Source organism: Aulonocara sp. 'chitande type north' Nkhata Bay, linkage group LG23 (genome assembly GCF_057382095.1).
Source record: "Aulonocara sp. 'chitande type north' Nkhata Bay isolate Kocher_YH1m ecotype deep benthic linkage group LG23, A_spYH_male_GT1.1, whole genome shotgun sequence".
Classification (NCBI taxonomy): Eukaryota; Metazoa; Chordata; class Actinopteri; order Cichliformes; family Cichlidae; genus Aulonocara; species Aulonocara sp. 'chitande type north' Nkhata Bay.
Window position 1 is genome coordinate 44735446 of NC_141365.1, and position 24376 is coordinate 44759821.

At 43.6% G+C, this 24376-nt stretch overlaps 2 protein-coding genes and 1 long non-coding RNA gene across 5 annotated transcripts in view; all 3 read left to right on the forward strand.

Annotated features, from left to right (window-relative positions):
• Positions 1-24376, forward strand: part of LOC147302735 (protein NLRC3-like) — a 330634-nt gene that overhangs the window by 110498 nt on the left and 195760 nt on the right. Inside the window, exon 9 of one of the 3 annotated variants that reach the window (XM_086284382.1) lies at positions 738-933. The exons of the other annotated variants lie outside the window; for them this stretch is intronic. Coding sequence (XP_086140508.1) covers positions 738-933 — 196 coding nt within the window. Of the gene's footprint in view, positions 1-737; positions 934-24376 lie in introns of those variants that run through there. 3 annotated transcript variants of the gene reach the window in all.
• LOC147302740 (dynein axonemal heavy chain 5-like) lies at positions 9225-9832 on the forward strand. The gene is made up of 3 exons (XM_086284562.1): positions 9225-9425; positions 9493-9567; positions 9689-9832. Exons 1-3 carry the CDS (start codon positions 9225-9227, stop codon positions 9830-9832), a joined length of 420 nt encoding a protein of 139 aa, XP_086140688.1.
• LOC147302741 (uncharacterized) lies at positions 11201-14076 on the forward strand. Its single transcript, XR_015127336.1, has 3 exons — positions 11201-11275; positions 12056-12205; positions 13990-14076. It is a non-coding gene; the product is annotated as an uncharacterized LOC147302741 (long non-coding RNA).

Genomic DNA, 24376 nt, shown 5'->3' on the forward strand with positions numbered 1-24376 from the left:
ATGATGTCTTTATAGCATCACATCGTTCCTCCACCTGATCAAACCACACAGGCTCAAACTGATCAAAAACAGCTGAGCAGGTGAATATTTTAGCCCCGGTGCGATCTCGGGCGAGAGTATCAATGATGGCCAAAGGGCAGCGTCCAGCTCTACGGCCGCTGAAGAGCAGACTCAACAGACGCGCGTGATGTGGATCCTACTGCTCTAAAACTGGAGCTTCTTCAATCCATTAAAGAGACAAAAAACCACAAAGACTTGTATAAAACTATCTTCCTTTATTCTCGAAGCTTAAAGAGGATTTTGGAAAATGTGAGTTTTGCCCCTTTATATTTATGGTGGGGATGCAGAACAAGGAGCAAAGATGAATGTGATGCTGAATCAGCAGAAGACTTGGACTCATTTGATTCCAGCTTTGATATCATTGATTTCAATATGTCCATTTCTGTCACACTTCACCTTTAAAAGTGAAGCCATGTGGTTCCTGGAAGGAAAAACACGACTTTTTCAAGTCTTCGTCCTGTTTTTATGAGAAATGTACGACTTTAATGTGAAACATTCAGAGTTTTTTCTCTTGTTGTGTTTGTTTGAAGCTGCTTCCTGTTGGCTTCAGCTGTTTGGAGTTTCCATTTTCTAAACTTCTACATTCTGAACCTTCTTCAGCTCTGAACAGATGATGAAACACTGAATGATTTCAAGCACTTTGTCTAATAAACTTACATCTTTCATTCTTTATACAGATTGTGGAGCTGTGGTTTGTCAGAGATCAGCTGTGATTATCTGGCAGCAGCACTGAAGTCCAACCCCTCCCATCTGAGACAGCTGGACCTGAGCATCAACAACAAGCTGCAGGATCCAGGAGTGAAGCATCTGTGTGGTTTCCTGGAGAGTCCAGGATGTAAACTTGAAACTCTGAGGTCAGTCAGCATGTTTTAGTTGTGCTGAGATGAATATGATGTGAAAGTTGTGCTGACACTAAACTGCAGACATCAGGCTGATATTATACTGATCCACACTGAGGATCTTCATGGTAAAGTCTGTTTTCTTCTTCTCTGGTTTAGTCCATTGACTGCAGCAGAACAATGTTCACATTTCAAACCTTCAAAGAAGAAGAAAAATCCTCCACTGGAAAATTCACTGTGAAACTCTCAAACTCTTCATTGCACCTTAAAGTCTGTGTGACACTGAAATCCAAAGCAAAATGTGCGTTTGCTTTACAGACAGCAGTCCAACACAAACATACACACATCATCCAAAACACAGTCCAACATCCAAATCTCCTCCACTGCCAGCATGAATGATGGGAAAGAGAAGGAGGAACACTCTGACATTCAGGGTTAGAATGAGTTTCATCAAGCAGACTGTGAAGATCAAAGCTGCATTAGAAAGCTTACATGAATGAATGAGTGGACAGAAGTGGACAGAGATCATCTGAAGCACTTCAAAGGCTTTAAATCAGCACATTTCTCTTTATTCTTTATCAACTCTGTTAGTTTCTCTCAGTTTTCTGTGGAATGAAGCTAACAGCAGGCTAATAAGATGCTGACCAATAGGTTTCTATTAAAGGTTGTAATTTGTATATGAAAAAGTGCTTTGGCTCAGCAGGGATCAGCTTACAGGTAGAATACAGCTGCTGGATGGGATTAGCATGTCATAGCTATCTACCAAACTGCTAACTGGGGGATTTCAGGCCATCTATGGATCATTTTTGCTAACTGTTTATTCAGCTTAGGCTCACAGGGCTGCAGCCTGTGCCCTAGCTGTCATAGGGCAAGAGGCGTGGTCCACCTGCACAGGTGAGCAGTCCATCACAGGGCCAACAGAGAGCGACAGAGAAGCACTCCCTCACATCCACACCTACAGCCAATGTAGAAGCACCAATGAACCTAAGCAGCATTTCATTGGACTGTGGGAGAACATCCAACCTCCACAGAAAGGCCCAGCTGACCAACAAGCTTCAACCTACAACCTTCTTGCTCTAAGGCACTAGTGCTAACCACTTTTGCCCATTTCAGCCCAAATCCTGCATCTTCCTGTTTCTGACTCCAGGCCAGCTCCACTAACACTTTCTCATCAGACACTGCCACCTAGTGGAGGAAGTCTTAGTTCCATTTGAAGCTTCAGATTACAGTTAGTTCCTTTACAAAGAGGTGGAGGTGGTGGGGCCACAGCACCATCATCACTGAGTGCCATAGGACACTTAACCTTTGTTTCCATATGCTGGGAACTTCCTGTTGTTCCAAGGAGGACTGGAAAATGTGTGAAAATCTCCCAGTCACTTCCTCACAGCACACTTCAATCATTTCCCTCCCACAGCATCAGGACCAGGGCTTTTTCTCTCTTTGGTCCCACTAAGAGATTTCCACACAAACACCTCATCAGTGGGACTCTCAGAGCTACCAGCCCTTTGCTACAATCACAAAGCTCTTCATTGAAATCAATGATATCAAAGCTGGAATCAAATGAGTCCAAGTCTTCTGCTGATTCAGCATCACATTCATCTTTGCTCCTTGTTCTGCATCCCCACCATGGACTTCATTCCTTTCCAAGCCAGCCTTGAGTGTCCTTTATTCAGCTCATCCTCTGCTTTACTTTTACACCTGATTTTAGCTGCTTTATCTCTCTTTCAACAGGTTTCTGTGCCTCAATCTTTTTCTTCTCTCCCTCATAACAAGACAGCTTCTTCTGCCTGAGAACATGTTGGAGTGATTTACTAATCCAGGGCTGCTTATTGGGGAAAATACTTCCTGTTTCCAAAGTAATCCCCATTTTTCCCAGAAAGAAATGTCAGTAGAAATCGATGATCTAAGTGAGAACATGAGCCTTTAAAAAGTCCCAGTGGGTGCAGTCAAAGCAGTCCCTCAGTCCCAGTATAGTCTTTGGTCCAGACTGGAACAACTGTGTGCCCAGTTTGAGCTCTCTTCAGTGCTGTGACCTGACAGACCCAGAGGGGCCATCACATCACATTTAGAAGCTCCCCTGATGGAGCCACAACACATGTCCAATACTTAGTCTGTCTTGTTGGACCAACTGGAAGAAATGATTCAAGGACTTAGTCACAGAACAGAGATTCAAATCTCCAAAATCCAACTGGCTGCATCAGGACATATAGTCTGAAACTCTGCACAGTTTCCTGTTTGAAGCTGCTTCCTGTTGGCTTCAGCTGTTTGGAGTTTCCATTTTCTAAACTTCTACATTCTGAACCTTCTTCAGCTCTGAACAGATGATGAAACACTGAATGATTTCAAGCACTTTGTCTAATAAACTTACATCTTTCATTCTTTATACAGATTGAGTTACTGTGGTTTGTCAGAGATCAGCTGTGATTATCTGGCAGCAGCACTGAAGTCCAACCCCTCCCATCTGAGAGAGCTGGACCTGAGCTTCAACAACAACCTGCAGGATCCAGATGTGAAGCAGCTGTCTGATCTTAAGAAGAGTCCAGACTACAGACTGGAGACTCTGGAGTAAGTAGAGTGATGGAGTGAGTGGGTGGTGCTGTCAGCAGTATTGTACTAAACACAGTCAGTATGAAACAAAGATCCAGTGTTTCCTGTAAAGCTGCAGCTTCTCAGTGAAGCTGTGAGAGGAGAACGGTGACAGGCTTCAGGATTGGACACAAACACTTCCTGTTTCTCACCTTTATGGTCACCATAGTAACGGCTGACACGCTCTGATCAAACACTGTCAACAGCCAATCAGCTCTCTGAACAAAGCAGCACGGAGACCAATGACTGCATTGATTTCCAAGTTTAAAGCAGTGAAGAACACAGTCTGTAGGTGAGGAAGAATTTAGTGAGAGCAGATGTTTGGATGGAATTCCTCCAGTTAACAGCTGGAACCGTCCATCTGGATTGTTGGGCTTGTTGTTGGGGTTCCTACAGAGCTCAGAGTGGACACACCAAGGTTCTTCTAATGAATGAAAGTCCAAACTCAAACTAGGAGGGAAAAACATTTTCAGCAACTTCAATAAAAATCCAAAGATTAGAAAAAGTGAAGCAACAATGAGTCCTAGTACAGTCCCAGCACTGACGTCCCTGCTGCTCTTTATACTGGATGTGCTGCATCACTGACTGACAGCTGATGAAGAGTCTCTGGAAACACTCGTTTATCTCCTCTGCTCTTCCTCCTTCTCTCTGCAGGTGGAGCTGATGATGGTAAACAGGACGGTGTGTGTGCTGAGAGAGGAGCAGCTGTGTCCTGATGATCCAGAGAGGTTGAAGCAGCAGCAGCTTGTGTGTAGAGACGCTCTGACTGGGCCATGTTACTGGGAGGTGGAGAGGAGAGCTTCATCCAGCAGTGACTGACAGAGGAATGAAGTGCAGATGACTGTCAGTGCTGCAGAGTGAACTGCTCTGAGAACAGCTCCACTGTCAGACACAATGTAGAGTCCAGCATCAGCCCTGTGTGTCCCTCTGGATCTGACAGAGGATCATCAGTGTATCTGGACTGCTCTGCTGCTGCTCTGTCCTTCTACAGTCTCTGCACAGTCTCTGTCTCACTCTGGAAAGATTTTACAACTTGTTGTAATTACAGAACGTTAATATAATATTCCAACATGTGATCTTCTCTTTATTTCTGAATCTTTACCAAATAAAGAAAAACCAAACTAACAAACAGAAGCTGTCGTGTCCTTTTTCACCACATCTGTGAATCTTTTCTGTGTTTTTCCTCTTTTCCTCCTTCCTGCAGCTCCATCTTCATCATTCTGTGTCCAGTATATGTGAACACGTCCAAAGCATCTGAGCCTCATGTTACCCGTTTGTGTGAGTTACGCCTGTCGTTGTGTTGTGGTGTATAAATAAGGGGCAGGAGACAGCGCTGGATCTCTGAGTTCTTTACTCTCAATTTCTGCAACATCTGCAATATCTAGAAATGCAAACCTGTGAGCTGTGTGTGTTGTGCGTCTGCTCGGCCACCTCTCCTCCGGCCATGCTGGAAGCAGCTGTGCGTTTGACAGTTTTATCGACTCGACAATAATCGAACAAATTAAATGTTCAAAAATATCAACTTAAGCACTTCAAAGTCAACAAAAAGCTTAAAACAATGAAATAATATTTCACTGACAAAACAACAGCTCATAAGAACGATACACAAAATAATACAGAAACAAACAAATAAAAGTTATTAACCAGGATCCATGTTTTTGTCACAAACACTGAATCAGCTGATTCACTCTTTATGTTTCTGAGTTTGTTTTGTGATTATAGTTCTGGTTTCTGTTTCTGTGTCTTCACTGTGTCCCACGTCTCCTTACTTTGGACTCTGTGTTTCCTGTTTTACTTTGACAGTCCCGTGTTACTGTTTCCTGTCTCGTGTGTGTAATTGGTCCCAGCTGTGTTTCCCTCCTGTCCCGTTCCCTGATTACTAAACTGCGTCCACGCCGCCGGCGCTCCTCTCCACAGCTGGATTCCAGGATTTCAGAGCATCCAGCTGTGGTGAGTGATGGAGACACTTTCTCTGCTCCCTCAGTAATCAGGACAGTTTATTGAACATCAGAGGACATAAAGGACTGTTTTTCACCTGCCCGTTCTGAACCTGGACATTAAAGACTGCTGGCTTCAAGGACATTAATCCCAGTGTCAGCCAGCCAATAACAGCCTGTGTTTTTCAGCTCTTTAGGAGTCAGAAATGAGAAAGACACAGACTGCTAACCGCTCCCTGCAGGAAATAAGCTCCGCCTCTTCCTGTCCTGTATATGAGGGATTCTGACATGAGACACAATGAGTTTCCTGTTTATTGTGACTTAAAGCGAGCAGCAAAGACACTAAACTGTGTGTTTCCAGCTGAAGCTGCTTTTTGTGTTGCTCCCACAATCCTGTCTGAAACAGTCAGTGAGGAAAACTCAGTTTATGCTTCCAAGCTCATTGTGCACATTGTGTTCCTGCAAGTGCTGATTTTGTCTGCATCCCTGAGTTTAGTGAGCTGCCTCCAAGGACTTGTGAAGCCCAGTGTGTTAAGGCTGCATCTCCCAGATGTTTCCACCTTTCCAGCACAGACGATAAATGTTCCCACAAAGGCTCAAAGACGGTTTGATTTTCTGAGTGTTGGCCTCAAGAGATTGCTCAGTGAGCACCTGAGTGTTTCTGGGACATCGGACACTAACTGGAACTTCAAGTCTGGTTCTGAAGCTGCACACGCAAAGACTGTTTCTGGTTGTAGAGACCTGGCTGTTCCAGGGATTGTAACCTCCCCAGAGGCTGAGCTGCTGACCTCAGCTGACTCTGGAGCCTTGAAGGTAACTAAGTTTGCACCGCTCGGGTGAGCCATCTCAGCTGCAACAGCCTCCACAGAGAGCTCACGCAAGCTTACCCAGCCTGCTGAGGATTTTATGCTGCTGCAGCCCAAAAGGCATCCTGAGCTGGCTGACTGCCACCCACAGCTTCAGCTGCCTCAGCCAGGGGTCTCCACACCTGCTGGCCCTGCATCTGCTCTGACTGGGGGCTCCGGAGAGCCGCGCCAGCCATCCATCTCTGCTGGGGCTCCTGTTTGAGAATGTAGGAGTGTAAACTTCAAATATCTGCTCGGTTTGTCAAGATATCACATATTTGCAAAAGTGCTCTGACGTTTTTGGAGACGTCTGTTACCCACCATCTGGATAGCTAACCGGGAGGTCGAGGGTCATTAGAGCCGGCGAGAACAGCGGACTCCTGGCACATCGTTTTTGGACCCCCATGGCCTTTGGCTGTTCAGGTTTAAACATGATATATAAGTCACTTAGATCACGTAAAAATGTTATCGTTTGGCTTTTTTCAGGGTTGTTTGTTTGGTTTGGCTGAAGTTACAGTTTTCACACAGCTGAATAAACGTCAAACAGAAAAGTGATTAAACAGAAGTGTGAGACGGTCGAGAGTTTACTCCAGTGTCCTGTTAGATTTTAGACAGCAAGGAGCAGACGGCTGAGTTTATTAAACTCCACCGAGACAGCGGTGACGCGGATCTGAAGGCCAGACCGTCACAGCCGCTCACTTCCCGCCTACCCGACCTTTGGAGGACCCGGCCCACGTAGACCTTGAAGGCCGGGTCCTCAGGAGGATGCAGCCTGTGAGTTTGGACACGCCATGACACATGATGTTCTACAGCTGATGTGTTTAAATGAGCTCTACAGGTGATCAGACTTATTAACGTTACCAGCATAATAAACTGTCCTGTCACTGAAGGTGTCTGCCCAACAAGGACGTGGTGCTGAATGCATCCAGACCCCTGCTGACTGTCTTTGCAGCTTCGGTCAAAGGTACAGTGTCCACTGTGACCCTGAGAGCAGGACACAGCCAGAGGTGAGTCAGCAGTTACAAACTAAATGCTGCTGACATGAATCAAACTGCTGGATAACCCACTGCTCATGAAAATGGCACCTTTCTGTTGCTTTTTGAGATTACTGAGAATATTTGAATTGTGACTCAGATGGCAGATCCAGGCTCTCAGCCTCCAGCTGAAACTTCCAGTCCTCCCCCAGCCAGAAGCTCTGATGCTGGGCTGAGAGACTTTGATCCTTCCCTGGATCCAGAAATCCAGGAGGGAGAAGGAGAACAGGACCTCCTTCCTGATCTGGAGAGGCCTGAGGGAAAGAAAGATGGAGCAGACAGAGCTTTGAACAAATCCAAACCTCCTGAGCTTCACCTCCACAAAGGTGCAGACACTGATGCACAGATTCACATGTGACACCTGCAGCGTGCAGCTTGTGCCGCTGACATTATCTCCACTCTGATACAAGCCTCATTCACTCGCTCACACACGTTCATACAATCACCTTTTCCTCACAGTCACACACATGAATGTAATGAGGGGAACTCGGGGTTCACTGTCATTCCTCAGGATACTTTGATATGCAGACTGGAGGCTCTGTGGATGAAACACTGACTGTCTGAACCACTCTGAAGTGTTCATGATGGACTTCATCCTGATTAACACTACAATACTTGTTAGAGGCCTTTTATATGTAATAATATTCTTTTCCATTAAAGCTCTGAACATTCTCACTCTTTCTTGACCAGGTGTGACAGGTGAAGGACACCGGCGAATAGGAGGACAGAAGCTGAGAGCCATTAGTCACATGACTTCAGCTGGCTGATGCAACTACTTAGAATCAGTTTGTGAATATGAAGAAAACTTTAGAGCCTTTAGAGCCAAATGTAGGACAAAAGCTTTAATATGAAAGAGGAAAACCCAACAACAGCCAGAGCATGAAGCTCAAATCTATACCAATCACCAAGAAAGCTGACAGGCCTGTGACACGTCAGAGACGCCGTTCAAATCATAAAGAAGTTGGTTTATTGACAAAATGTAAAAAACCAAAAGAATCAAGTCAACCTTCAGTTTCGAGCGAGTAGACCAATCAGGCACAGCAGCAGCTCTAGAATAAGCAACAATTTGATGTATTACAAACAACCTTTCATATACACACATACATATGGCTCATATGCTGTTTAAAAAGGGCTCAAAGACCCAACAGATTACACAAAGTACAAAAACACTTTCATTCAGACAACAGTCAGCTGTGCACGAGACAGAGAGCCGACTACAGTTAGTAACATGGACTCACTTTGTTTCAGACACGACACAAAGTAACACAAAGCCACAAAGAGCAGAAACATCAAAAAGGAGGCAGAGCAGCAGCAACTCTCCATGAGCTGTGAGGCTAACAGCCACCCACACTTCCTGTGATGCATAATGAAAACAACATTAACCTGAAGGATGATAACAACAGAAAGAAGTCTAAGCTAACGTTACACAGCGCTCACACAGCGCTGACTGTACAGGCCTCACACAGCTACGACCTGCATCCACAACACCTGATTCTACTGAACACAAACAAGTTAATGATATATGAGCAATCCAGGGAAGGCTTCCAGGAAGGTGAGGATCCAAAGACAGCTCTACAACAGCATCAGTCAGCAACAATGTTACTAATCACTGACTCTTTCATCCTTTTATACTCAATCAAAAAGTGCTGTGTTCACATTTGTTTCTGCTGAAATCCAGAGACTGAAAATGCGTCTTTTTAAAGTTTGAATAAACTGACTGAACTTCTCACGAGTCCAACCGTGAGGAACACTTCCCCCCATGACACATCACAGGACAACGTCTCAGTGGAGGGGGGACAGTAGCTCAGTTTAGGCAGTCACACTCAGAATCGATGCCTCCAGTCAGGGTCAAACGTGGTCCTCAGAAACCTGCAGATGTTTGGGCCAAGCTCTCACTGGTCTCTGCGTCTGTAGACTGAGCTGATGTTTCTCCAGGTGTCTGGTAAAAGGACGATGCTGCTGTCCAATGAGGCGAGGAGAGAAGTAGCCAAACAGGCGAGAGCCGTGAAGGAGGAACGGCGGGCAGCTCTGGATGCCCGACATAAATACCTGATGAGCAGGCTGGCCGACGCCGGCAGCCTGGAGGAGGCGGCGGTGGAAGACGCCATCGTCTCTGATGACAGAGTAAGTTCAGAGACGTGATCCTTCCTCAGAGTTGAACCTTTGAGTCATTAATGTCTGATTCTTCCAGTTCAGTCTGATCCATGAATTCTTTGCTGCAAACGGATCCAAGAAGCTGATTTTCTTCTATCAGGATGTCAAACAGGTAACTTTGATCACATTTCAATGACTGACACATGAAGGTCTAACCGCTCTTCATAATCTGCTGTCCTGTTTGTTGCAGCGTACTTTGTATTCATATCTTTTAATATCTGCCTTTCTCCCAGAGTCTGTCCTCCCGTCAGTCTTCCTTTGTGGACGCATCAAACTCAGCTGTGGCTCAGAGGAAACTCTTCCTCACTACGGGGAACTCTGAGGTTGGCTTCAGCTTTTTATGTTTAGTTCATGTGAGAATCACAGAAAAATGCTGATATGAGTGGAAGGTTCTGCTGGGAAATTGGCAAAGAGCAGATTATTGAACAGCGAGGCAGACAGTTCATTTCAGTGATGCCAGTTTATTAGAAACGAGGACTGTGGGGCTGCTGGAAGTCAGGACGGCCGTTCTCTGGATAAACCTGACAGCTGAGGTGGAGAGCAGGATTTATCCACAGACGGCTTCTTCCAAGCAAATGTCCTGAACACACCTGAGCTGAGGGTTACACAGTGTGTCCTGTGTGATCTCTGCTTTATGGTGGTTGAATCTCACAAATGTGACCATCAGACCTGACGACTTATTTGTGATGTTTTCATTAAAAATATCCTGGGTGAGGTGTTTGGGGCATGTCCCATGAGGAGGAGTCTCCAGGGCAGACCCAGGACACACTAGAGAGGTTATATCTCTCAGCAGGCCTGGGAATGCCTCAGTATTGTCCTGGATATGCTGGAGGAAGTGGTTGTTTAGGGAGGTCTGGGATTCTCTGCTTAGACTGCTGCACCTGTGACCCGGGACCAGATAAACAGGAAATGGATGTTTGAAATTCAAAGAAATCCTCTTTTAATAATGAGGAAAAAAGACAGCAGGAGATCCATCGCAACTAACAAAACACTTCAAACACATCAATGCATCAACTTTAATCAACTTCATTTGGTTCAAATGAAGGAATCTAACAAAGCACTCACTAAAATGAAACACCAGTTAGTTTCCCGAGCTCAACAGGTCGAACACCTGAGTTTGGTTTGCGGTGCAGTTTTTATTTCTTCTAGATAACTTGGGTTATTTGCACAGGAAGGTTTTTTAAATGTATTTCTTAAGTACGATCTTATATGGGGGTTGATTTTATAGCATAACAGAATAATGTAATAACTCTAATAGAGTATAAAACATTTGCAGAATGAAGTACAAGGTGAAGAAAAGTCAGAACGTCCCTGTTTGAAAATACAGCCTCAGAAGGTCAGAGATGGACAAATTCAGCTACAGAAACATGTGGCCATTTTTTTAAAGCCATAGAGCATATTACAGATGACACAAAGAGCAAACACTGTAAACTTCTAACCACAGACCTCACACAGCTCCAGTGCCGTAGCTCCGCAAACGCACATAACGCACACTGCGTAGGGCACCAAATGGCCGGTAGGGCACCAAAAAAATCAGGGTCGTAAAAAAAAAAAGTAAACCATATTAATACTATAAATATCATATGCATTAATATGGTTAAACAATACAAAAGCAACATAAAACAATTTTCCCGAGAAAAGGGGTGAATCTGCTTTGTGCCCTGTCTCCAGTCTCCTCCTGGTGCCCCCCCACTCCCAGTGGTCTGTTCTATAATTGGTAAACACCTGTTTGAACATGGCCTTGAAACGGCAACAGGAGTCGGGAGCGGAGAAAAGAAAGAAGAAGAGGAAGCGTGATGAAACTCAGGCGTCGCTTGCCGGTAAGGCAATGTTTAAATAATAATAATAAAAAAAGTTCATTATTGTAGCCCTTGCTTGCACGCTCATGTCCGTCAACTCTGTGATAGCTCCTGTTAGCAGTGTTCATACTGTGTTATCAAATGTTGCAAATGATTGATGTTGGGTAGTTTGTTTACGTTGTGGATATGAATATAGAATGGACTACTAAAAGCAACTCATCATGGTCACTCAATTGACGGTTTTCAGATAACGTTAGCAATCGTGAGTCACGATTGCTAACGTTATCGTGATTCGTGAGACTAGCATTTCCCTCCTCAGGTTGCTAGCTGGCTAACGTCATGCATGCTACTGATTAACCTTAACTTTGGGATAGGTCAGTGATGCAGTCAAGTATTATTATCAGATTAGACAAGATTACTTTGTATGTTGCTGCATTTCAGGATATCTATAAAGACGCATATCTTATTTATGCCACTGACGTCTGAACACATAAATAGTTCTCGTCTTTCTTTAGGTTCATAGATCAAGGGCGACATCTGTTGGTGAAACTGTAATATGAAACCTATATCTTCCAGTAATATAGATTTCCTACTTGCGCATTTATATCAAATTATGTACAGCATGTTTATATTGCCATTTGCCATTATGAAAATCTATACATGTAAAATATAGTTAGTAATTTTTAAATGTACCAGTGACTTACTTAATTTATTAGTCTTATAATGCAATCTTTCGTAGGCCTACTGTAGATTCAAAATTGTATTTCTGTAAAATCCCTGAATATTTTCTCTTGTATGCAGGGTCAATGCTTAAATATGTTCAAGGAGGATCTCAAGGACAGGATGAACCATCCAGTAGTAGTGCCATCCCTGGACATCAACCACCAGCCATTGTAGACCCTGCAACAATCCCTAGCCAAGAAGAACAAGAACCATCAACCACCAGTTCAGGTACAGTTCCATACACAAGTACCACTGAGAGTCCTGTCACTGAGAGACTATCAGAAAGTGACACTGTGGAGACATGTGTGCCCCCTTCAACCGATCCTGCTCTTTGGCCAGCTCACACTGTAGATGCTGATCGTGTTGAAATTGTGCGGAGAGGTCCTTTTAATGTCAGCTCTGATTTTAATTTTCCAAAGGGGCCTGATGGAAGAGCATTTCACACTAGCCTTAAGTTCAAAATTCTTCCCAATGGAGAAAAGGTTCACCGGAGCTGGTTAGTGTACTCACCGCAGAACAATGCTGTGTTCTGCTTTGCATGTAAGCTTTTCAGTGTGAAGGATATAAAGCTGAGTACAGAGGGCTTCAGTGACTGGTCGAACATCAACATCCGTTTGAGGGGTCATGAGTGTAGCCAAGACCACATACAGTGCATGCTTAAGTGGAGAGAACTGGACACACGGCTAAAGAAAAGCATGGCAATAGATCAACAGGAGTTGACCTTACTAGAGGCAGAAAGGAAAAAGTGGCGAGAGATTCTCAAACGATTACTCTCAATAACTCTCTCACTGGCTTCCAGAAATTTGTCTTTTAGGGGCTCTTCTGACTGTCTTTATGAGCCGGACAATGGCAACTTCTTGAAGGAAGTAGAGCTTATGGCAACATATGACCTTGTAATGGCAAATCACTTGGCCAACATAAAAGATGAAGGTTCCCACACACATTACCTCAGCCCTGAGACACAGAACGAACTAATTCAGATTATCTCTTCAGAAACATTCCGCGCCATTGTGAAGCAAATCCAGTTGGCAAAATACTTCTCCATCATTCTTGACTGTACTCCAGATGTGAGTCACACTGAACAAATGTCAGTCATAGTACGCATTGTTTGTTTCCAAGCACAACCAGATATTAAAGAATACTTTCTTGGCTATATAAATGTGGAGCAAACAACTGGCCTTAACCTGTCCAATGTTGTCCTTGACAAGTTGAAGGAGCTTGGCATTCCATTTGAAAACTGTCGAGGACAGGCCTATGACAATGGGGCCAACATGAAGGGGAAGAAGCAAGGTGTTCAGGCCAGACTGCTACAATTAAACCCGAGAGCATTGTTTGTGCCTTGTGGAGCTCACACGATGAATCTGGTCATAGCTGATGCTGCCAAGTCCTCTCCAGATGCAACTGGCTACTTTGGGTATTTGCAGAAGTTGTTCAATTTCTTTTCCAGTGCCACCCAGCGATGGGCCATTTTAACAAAACATGTGAAATTGACACTTAAATCTTGGAGTGACGTTAGATGGGAAAGCAGGCTTCAAAGTGTAACTGCTGTCCGGAGTCAGACAAAAGAAGTGAGGGATGCTCTCCTGGAGGCCAGAGAAGCTGTAAGTGATGCAGTCGCAAAGGTGGAGGCTCAAGTGCTTGCTGAGGAAGTAGCCTCATTTCGATTTTTGATTTGCTCCATCGTGTGGTGTGAACTTCTTACAATCACAAACCAGGTGAACAAGTTACTACAGTCCAGCTCCATGCAGCTCGATGTTGCTGTCAGGCTCATTGACACTGCCAAAAGTAACCTCTCTAAATACAGACAGTCTGGGTTTGATGAGGCTGTGTCAGCTGCCAAAGAACTCTGTGAGGCCCTGAACATAGAACCACAGTTGAAGGAGAAAAGGCTCAGGAGCACAAAAAGGCAGTTTGCATATGAAGCTGTTGATGAGCCCCTCCATGATGCCCTTAAAAAGCTTGAGGTCACATTTTTCAATTGTGTTGTGGACTCTGCTTTAATCTCCCTACAGGAGAGGTTTGAGACCATGAATCAAGTGAAGGAGAAATATGGAGTGCTGCTTGATTTCAGCAAAGTGAATGGGATGTCCAAGGAGGATTTAAAAAAACCATAAAGCATTTGTGCTTAGGGCACCCAAATGGCTAGCAACGGCCCTGCATGATGGACATTGCACAGCTGGCCATCTTCATCCGTGGAGAGGAAATACTGAACATTAAATCGATGCACGGGACAACGACGGGGAAAGACATTTTTGAAAACGTATGTTAAAGTGTAACCGACATGAAACTGCCCTTGTGTGTGCTTTTTTTGCTTTTTCTGGGGGTTTTGGCAGCATGTTCATATTTCTAACTTGCATAATTTTGACAGGATATATTTTTATGAAGAGCAAAATATTTAAAGTTTTTTTTTTAAGTTTATTTAGTCTGGAATATTATTCCTGTCTGTTTTTATTCATATTTATGTTTAAAAAAACATTGTTTTAGTGTGTTCAATAAATGTTTATCTTGTTTGGCCCACGACCTAAAGTGTGCCTTGAGTTTTGGCCCCCTGTGCGATTGAGTTTGACGCCCCTGATCTAATCTGACTGAGCTGGAGCTGTTTTGCAAAGAAGAATGTGCAAAGATTTCAGTCTGTAGATGTGCAAAGCTGGTACAGACAGACCCTAAAAGACTGGCAGCTGGAACTGCAGCAAAAGCTGGTTCTACAAAGTATTGACTCAGGGGCTGAATAATTACACACACCCCACTTTGCAGTTATTTATTTGTACAAAATGTTTGGAATCATGTATGATTTTCGTTCCACTTCTCACGTGTGCACCACTTTGTGTTGGTCTTTCACGTGGAATTCCACTAACATTGATTCATGTTTGTGGCTGTAATGTGACAAAATGTGGAAAAGTTCATGGGGGCCGAATATTTTTGCAAGCCACTGTGTCACGATCCTGGGTCTTATGACCCAGTGTTTTGAGTTTTAGTTCTTTTGATGTTTATAGTGTATGTTTAAGCTTATTAGGTTTCCTATGTTCGTTTGCTTATTAGCTCCCCCTTGTGTTTTCAACCCCTGTGAAGTCTCCCTTGCCCTTCGTGTGTTTCATGTCTGTTGTCTTATGTTGTCATGTCTGCCTCTCGTGTTTCCTGTTTTATTTTGAAGAGATCTCGTGTTTTTATATTATGGATTATGTTTTGAGTCCTTTGTTGTACTGTTTCCTGTTTCCCTAGATTTCAGTTATGGTTATCATAGGTTTAGTTCTTTGGCTTTGTAATATGGCTTCCCTGTGTTCAATGTTGTGTCTACTGTGACCTCTTTATACCATGTTTCTGGTCCCTATGTTCTGTCTTCTCAGTTGCTGTTAAGTTTGCATGTTTAGAGTTCAGTGTGTTTCCTGTTTTATTTTGAAGGTCCATGTCTCATGTGAGTGTTTCTAGTTTTGCTTCCCTTGTCTCGTCCAGCCTGATTACTCCCAGCTGTGCTCTCCTTCTGTGTCTCATTCCCTCGTTATCCCTCAGTGTATTTAAGCCCTGTGTTTCGCTTTGTCATAGTTTTGTTATATTATTGTGCCATTCTGCAATAAAGCAGCTTTTTGAGTTTTATTCCTGCGTGGTGAGTTTTGCGTTTGGGTCCTTCTCTTGCCTGTACACAGCCGAAACATGACACACTGTATATTTGAGACGGGCAGTTCACAGTCAGCCTGACACCTGCTGGCAGTCAGGTGATGATGACGCAGACGAGCTTTAGTCTACATCAAACATCTGTGATACCAGATTATTAATAACATGTGCAAACAAGGAAATTATAAAAAATATGAGCAGTGATTGTAAAGAACAGTGTGTTTCAAAAAATGCAATTTTATCCCTTTGTCAACATACGAGGCTAACACACCAAAGTCCCCGAAACTTTCAGTTCTGCTCCATCTTTTTAGCACCAAATCACAAGAACAGTGACCTCAAAGCATTTTGTACTCGACTGAAATAGTTTACATTAATACAGAGGAAATGCTAACAATCACGGCTCCCTGTGAACAAGCACTTAGCAACAGTGCGAAGGAAAAACTCCCTTGTAACAGGAGGAAACCTCCAGCAGGTCCAAGCTCAGGGAGGCGCGGCCATCTGCTGGTGTATTGGTGGTAAAAGGAGGGAGAAAAGGAAAAGAAAGCACGGGGAGACGCCACAACACACAGACTAAAGGAAAGGGGGGACAAAATTCACTGGCAGTGCTGATATAGAAACATGTGGGCAGTCAAAACATTTCCAAATTCTTTTATTTATTTTTAAATCCTTCTATTTTCTCACCCCACCTACCTGTCTGAGCTGCGTTACTCCTACTGATGAGAGGTCACATGAAGGTGCTTTTCAACTTGATAAATTACCCCAGACTTTTTCAATCAATAGGTAAGAGTGTGTTCACATGAAAGAGGCAGTGTTCCCATGTTTACGATTCTGACCAATCAGAAACAGACACAGGTCTATTGGCATCAGAGCCACTGATGGTGTGTGTGTGTCCATGACTCACACAGAAATCAAAGCGACGCCCAGACAAGAGGCCACCTTTCGCTGTCCGTGTCCCAGAGCTGCAGCCATCACCCTGCTGCAGTGGAGCAGACGTGGCCTGGATCCTCTGTTCTATCGTAACTTGTTTCAAAGACAGCAGCCTGAGTCCTTTGGAGACCGAGTGGAGTTGAAGGATGGAGACCTCACTTTGATTCTGAAGAACGTCATCATCAGCGATAACGGCACAAACAAGTGTCGGATTGTGTTCAGGAACAAAAAGAGCACGAGAGATCGTTCAGTGCTTCATCAAGCTCACAGTGAGGCCTCGGGTGAGTTTGGATCATCCTACTACTGCTGTTACTGCAAAATATACAGAAAATGCAAAAAATCCTCTTGATTTTCTCATGTTAAATATTCCAGTTCTTTGATCTTTGGGCTGAAGGAAGAACAGCACTCGGTGTATAAATGCTCAATCAACAATCTCTTTATTCCAGACAAACACTTTGACCATAAACCATCCGGATGGGGAGATGAGCGCGGGAGGGTGTCCGCCTGATCTCCAAGTGTCTGAGCGTTTCTCACATTCTTATAGCTTCAGCCCCTCCAAGCTAAACATCCACATTCTTTCTCTCTCAGTGAGCCTGAGTTATGACCTCGGCTTCCTGTGCAGTATGTTCTGTTCTTTTCTAATCAGACAAATAAGGCCTTGATTCTCTGAAAACAGTATTTCTTATAACTCAGCAGTATCATGCATCAAGGGGGCAGGGATAGCTCAGTAGGTAAAGTGGTCGCCCCATGATCGGAAGGTCGGCGGTTCGAATCCACTTAACGGCTACCCTGAGGTACCCCTGAGCAAGGTACCGTCCCTACACACTGCTCCCCGGGCGCCTGCTTAGTGGGCTGCCCACTGCTTCACTGAGTGAATGGGTCAAATGCAGAGAAAAACAAGTAATTTCCCCATGGGGATCAATAAAGTATCCATTATTATTATTATTATTATAAAACAATATCATTCATTCACCATAAATCAGCAGTCTGATGTAATACAAATCAGTCTGATAAATCAAATAGTTATCACCTTCTTCTAAGTCTGGAGAATAATGCAAACTAAAACTACATAATAATTTCACAATCTTTAATTAGGGGTACAACGTGGCATAAGATAATATAATAATCTTACACTCATAGTTATGGAATTATAGAAATTTATAGTCTTGAGTAATAAACTGCAGCAATATTGATCTGACTCTAAGTTCTCATCACGAAACTCTTCTGATCATTTCATCTGAGCACACATTTGAGTGAAGTCTCACTTTAGACCACACAGATGTCAAAGTGAGGTCTGAACAAGACGTCACTCTTCAGTGTCGGGGACCCACAGATGCAGATATCACAGCATTAGAGTGGAGCAGACCCGAGCTCGAGTCAGACGGATCTGTGTTCTTCCAAAGCCATCACTCAGATGAGAACTATCAGCACGAGTCCTTCAAATGCCGAGTGGAGCTGAGATGCTCATCCATGAAGGAGCGAGACGTTTCTGTGATTGTGAGGAACATCAGCATCAGCGATACAGGAAGATATGAATGTAAGATTACAGCCAACCACAGCATCTGTGGTGAGAGAGTCATCAAGGAGTTCAGGCACTCCATCAAGCTCACAGTCACAGACTCAGGTGAGATTCTAGAGTTGCAGGGCTTCCTCCAGAGCAGCTGTTAGAAACACAGCTGCATCTTCTTTCTCTCACACACAGAAAAGAGTGAGACAGAGTGAGGCATCAGGGAGTTTAATTACCAGCTTTAAGACAAATGAATGAGAGTGCTGAATGATAGCACTCATGAGTGGTGCAGCATGCTTTAATTACTACCCACTAGTGAATGTGTCAGCAGCTGAAACTGTATTAATGGTGATTTAAAGAAACGAGTCCCAGTGTGTAGACCAGGCAAGCTGCTTCACTTGTAACACACTGGCAGAAACCCCAAGTCAGTTAGGATGACTACCTGAACATTTGAATGTTTCCACTGGTCACTGAGGTGGTACGTTACAGGGATCCAGTCTGTTCATTTACAGGACTCTACTAGAGCTGCTTTGCATGACTCACAGTTGAAATAATGCTTCTTTGTCTGATGCAGGGCCTTGGTTCACCCCATCAGTCGTGCAGGGGGTCGTCTGCTCTGCAAAAGTGCACTTTAATGTAAACTGTGCAGCAGTGCTGCAAACTAACCCAGACGAAATAAAAGCACAATGTCAGGAGCTACTGCAGTTCAGCATCAAACGTAGGCCAAATCAATCATTAATATGATTTTCATGATCATCTTGTTTGTCTTAATGTTCTTATGATTCAAAGAAACATCCAGCAGCTGTGAGATCGGCTGTACTGATTTAAAATGAAGTGTGTACGGCCCCAAAGCCTCTGAATGAGCTGCAGATGTGTTTCAAACTCCTGTAACAAAAGCAAACATGTCTGCATACCGGCTAACTTTGTCCACACACTGTTTCTGCTCTGCAGGTTTCACAGATGAAGATGCAAATAGTGGAGGATACGGGGATGGAGGAGATTGGGTTGGACTTTCATTAATATTTTGTCTGTTAGTTTGGGCTGTTTGTTGTTCCTGCTGCTTCCGCTGTCGTCATAATTACCTGCAAGGAACTAAAGCCATTATAGCAGCATCCTCCTGAAAACAACATCTGCTCTGCTTTTCCACAAGAATGAAGATGCAGAGGTCTGGCTTTAGGATCTGAGCTCAGATAACATCTGGAGTTTAAAGCATCATTTTAATCTTCTTCTGCACAAAATGGCTCAGTCGAGTGCTGCCAACTCCAAGAGGTTTTCGGAGGATCGGGTGATGGAGATCTATAAAGTAGGAGTAACATTATATAGCTACTATGTCAAAATTCTATAGTATGGTATATGATATGGCACAGCCCTGCTGTAAAGATCAAATGTGTGACAGTGAAAGGTGCTGCAAAGAAGTCGGGAGAGAAATGCTGCAGAAAAGTCTCTTTAGCAAACAACGAGCAAACATAAAGCCCGTCCAAATGAGGATCTGTTTCTAAATGTTTGGTCCCCGTTGCTTTTTTTATTTGCCAAATGATCTGTCCCAACTGTTGAGGGGGGGGAGCTGCTTCTAAGATGTCCTCAGGTAAATATGGAGTGAGTGTAAAGCACAACAGTTCACTCTTGTAGTTTATCTTTTTTTCTAAATCTGTGAGTAAATATTTATTTTCTCTTTTCCTTTCTTTTTTGTTTCTTTGTTTGTTTCTCTCTTCTTTCAGTCCCCCCCCCCCCCCACCCCCGATATGTGTATTTGCACAGGTATATCCCATATGGAAAAGAAATAGTAAAAACATATATGATTTACTCATGAAAGTGGCCACTTTCTCATTACTTTCATATTTTTTTTAGTAAGTATATAAAACATACAAGTTTCATTATATAATTTTTCAAGGGATCTTATATGTGCTTTCACTCCTGTATGCTTTTCATACAAGTTTCATACAAGACAGATAAAAACGTTATAAGATTTCTATATATCTTTTCCATATGGGATAATGACTTCAATGTATTTCCTTTGGGTTTTTTTTTTCTCTTGTTTGTCTGCTTTGTTATGTTTTAATGCTTTTCCTGATAATGAATAAAAACTGTTAAAAGCCTAAAATCTTATTGGCGACTTATAAAGCACTGAATGGACAGGTCCCAGGGTGTCTGTCAGACCTGCTGCAGCCTTATATGCCCCCTACAGCTCTTAGATCACCAAGGTCGAGGCTGGTTCTTAGAGGTGATCGTGCATTTACTCACTGGCTTTTAATACTACATGAGAGTTATTTACTCATTTTTTATTACCTATTTAGCATTGATGTTAATTGATATTGCTATTTTATTGTGTAATTTGTATGTTTGTACAGCACCACTGTTGTAATTAAAAGTGCCAAATAAATAAATAAATAAAATAAACAACGTTCTGCACATTTTCACTTTGATTTCAACCTTTATTTGGATCATTTTTACACACAAACTCTGGAAAGAACATTTCTTTATTGTCACGCTGTTTTAAATAAAGTTTAAACCCCGCCCCTACACAGGGGCGTGCCCACAGTGGGGGCACCGACCCCATTGGGCGACAGCGTGGATATGACCGGTGCTGGAATGTAACAGAGTACATTTACTCGAGTACTTCACTGATTGAAGTATTCCTATCAGGATGTGTCAGACGTGATTGGAGCTGTGAGGATTCAGGTGTGAACACGTTTGAACACAGCCACAGGTAAAACACTGCCCAGGTAATCACCAGCAGGACCTTTAAACCTTGCTGACTCCAAGAAAGTCCACAGCTGAGGGGAACTTGTTTTTTGGGGCCTGGGTCACAGCGAGGACGTCAGTGGAGAACGGGGAAGCTGAGCTGGTCTGTTACTGTCTGAAATAAATAGCATGAATATGATTACTGTACAGAGCACAAAGCAGACGGCCATGTTGCTTCAGTTCACATCTTATTTGGTGTGTTTTCACTGAGGGTTCAGTGGCAGACACGTCTGAGCTCAGTCTGCTGTCAGAAACACTGCAGCACTCCAGGAATTCACTCACACTCTTTCAGAAAGTCCCACAGGAGCCAAGCAACAGCCATAAAGGCGCTTCCTGCTGGGACGCTCGGCCTCACACCACAAGCAACATGTTCACAAAAACACTGAGCACAGCTTTTATTGTGAAATATTAGGAGGAAGCTGAGTAAAATTCTCCTTGAGGTGGAGGTCACTGAGATTCAAAGCCGTTAAAGCAAAACTTCTATGAAGAGCTTACAGAGCACCGTCAGCCTCGGGATGGTGGGGACAGAGAGGCTGTAACTACATCTGCTGGTGTCACTGTGACCTCAGAGCAGTTTACATGAAACATGAAATGAATTACAACTTTTGCGATATTAATCCCTTTGACCAGCTCATGATGCAGAGTGTAGACTGTATCTGTGATAATGAAAATGATTTAAGGACTGGTTTATGACACGTCTATAAAAAATATAAAGTCTGTACAAATGTGAAACTACAAAGTTAAAAGCAGCTGGAACGACAGCTGTTCAAAGCTGAACACTTACATCAGCCAGAAGACAGAGTGAGTCCTCCATCTCTCTGAAGGAGGCCATCGTGGTGAGCACAGATGCAGCAGCAGTGTGGATGTGTCCACTCTCACAGTGTCTCTCTTTCAAGTTTGTCCTCACATTCTCAAAAAAAGAACATGTCTATGCAGATGCCCAGAGCCTAACAACACACCCGCTATAAAAACTTTTGCACCACCAGATTTTCATATACTTACATTTGAAAGTGTTCGTCTCCTGCATTAACTCCCACTTCGATCACTATCATTATCAGAAAAATATCTCCTGTATGGCCGCAATGAATCCTGGGATATGTTGGGCCACAAAGGACACACCTGACCCATCCTTCAAATTCAGGGAAATGAAGGACGCATTTGGAAGACTTCAAATTTGAACAGCCTTCGTCGCGTCCATGTGATACAATTTCCTACAAATGTGGCATTCGAAGCATCCTCTCCCTGAATTTGGAAACACCCAATGTGATGATAGAGAGCAGGAAGAACCAGTCTCAACAAGAGACACACACACCTGATTTCCTGTAACTGCAGAGGGGAGGAGCCACCCGAGCAGGTGGGAACAGGAAGAGAAACAGCTGAGCCTCCGTCAGAGCAGCAGGAGGACGGTGGAGCTGAGGCAGGGTGAGTGTTAACACCACATTGTTGTAGTTTTGCTGTCAGAGTCTCTGAGTGTGTTTGTTTGTGTGACTGTAGAGAGAAGAAGAGTCACAGTGAGCTCTGTAGCTGTGATTGGCTCAATAATCACCTTCAATGGACTGAACGCAGAGAACGAGCCGAGGAACCTGACAAACCTGTTTGTGTGTGTGTCTGTGTGTGTGTGTGTGTGTGTGTGTGTGTGTGTGTGTGTCTGTGTGTGTGTGTGTGTGTGTGTGTGTCTGTGTGTGTGTGTACCTGTTTAGACATGTTTGTGAGGACAAAGAGTTGGTATGCTACTATACTTGTGGGGACTAATAGAGTCCCACAAAATGCCCGTCCCCACGAGTTTGAGGATATTTTTGAGGCTTTTTGGTGTCCTCACTAAAATCTGAAAACAAGTGTCTGTGTGTGTGTCTGTGTGTGTATGTGTCATAAAGAGAGTCGAGTTCACGGTCGCACACTTTCTATCACAGAGACTAGGGATGGGTATCGAAAACCGGTTCTTGTTGACAACCGGTTCCCACTGTTTCAATTCCTTGGAATTGTTTGCCATTTTTGCAAACGATTCTCATCGATTCCAGTCGCCCTGAATGACGTCACCACGTTGCGGAGCGTAATTTACCTGGCAGGAAACACTACGAATATGCAAAAGCATTTGCTCACAAAACACACGATGACCTTAAATGAATGTCGTGTTTTTAATTCCGCTCTGGACTCGTGAATCTCAACCCAGCAGCAGCGGTAACGTTTTCACGTCCTCTCCCGTTAATGCGGCAGGTAAATAATCAACTAACAGTGCACATTATGTTAGCGTGATCTGCCTTATCTGCCATTACTGCCATTACTGTGCGTTTAGGTGACCATGATGAGCAAGGCTGGACTGGGACAAAAAATCGGCCCGAGCATTTTGACTACAGACCGGCCCACCAGGATAAAGATTGAAAATGTGACGTCATTCAGGGGTAAAACCGCAAAGGATTCTGGGAACTTGTGGCAAGAGGTACTAGCGCACGCAGGCGTTCAATTGAACTCAGTTACACAGCGATAAAAAGAAACCCAAAAAATGGCAAGAAGCTGTTGTATTATTAACTGCAATAGCCGGTCGCATGACAGCCACGGGAAGCCGACGGGTAAAGAGATCTTTTTTTAACCGGATTACGTCGTTGAAGAGAAATTTTTTAAGCCATGTTTACGAAGTAAGAGCCGACGGATGGTCTGGATATACCAAATATAACGTCTCAGAACACTCCAGCTCACATGTTAGTCTGCTCCAAGCATTCCCACAAAGGTCAGAGTTTTGTAGTATTAATACGTCATTTTTCTTAACATAATTAGTGATATAGGTTACAAGCAAGTCTGGCGCTGAACAGAAATTGTCGCGCTATGCTCCTTTATTTATTGTGCATAAATAGTGAATTGTCCTGACACAATATTGCGTTTCGCTTCTGTTATTACCATGGTACATTGACAAAGGCTACATTCACACTGAAGGCGAAAGCACATTAAATCCGATTTTTTTGACCCTATGCGACCCATATCCGATCATGGTATGACAGTGTGAACGTCACAAATCCGATATTTTCAAATCCGATCTGGGTCACTTTCGTATGTGGTCCTGAATCCGATACATATCCGATGTTTCAGAAAGCGACTGCTGTGTGAACGGTCATGTCGCATTAAATCCGTCTTTTAATTCACTGACACAAGACAGACGCCAATTATCAGCGCTGGAGAAGACATCGTGAAAGCTTCCTGGCCATCCGGTGAAACTGTTAGGAAGACAACGTTGGAGAAACGTGAACATTTTATTTGTACTGTATAATCTCCAGATTCTGACAGAAATCTGCAGCTATCCTTTGAAGCACCGCTCCTCTAAAACAGCAATAAGGATCAATATTAGGTTATCTGCATTATTATCTAGATAACAAAATAACTTAAAGCAAAAATTGGGAAACGTGAAGTCCGAAGTCTTTATATTAAGGGCCATCAGTCAAACATATTGTTGGCTCTGGGTCTAAACAGAGCGCGTTGCGCCTGCGGCCGCTTTGAGCGTTCACGCTAGAGTACGTTTGCTGTCACATTTTATTTGTAGTGTGAACGAGCGGACGAGCAGAGGCGGTGGTGTATGTTTCATGATCAACAACAGCTGGTGTGATTATGCAAACGTGCACCCGGTC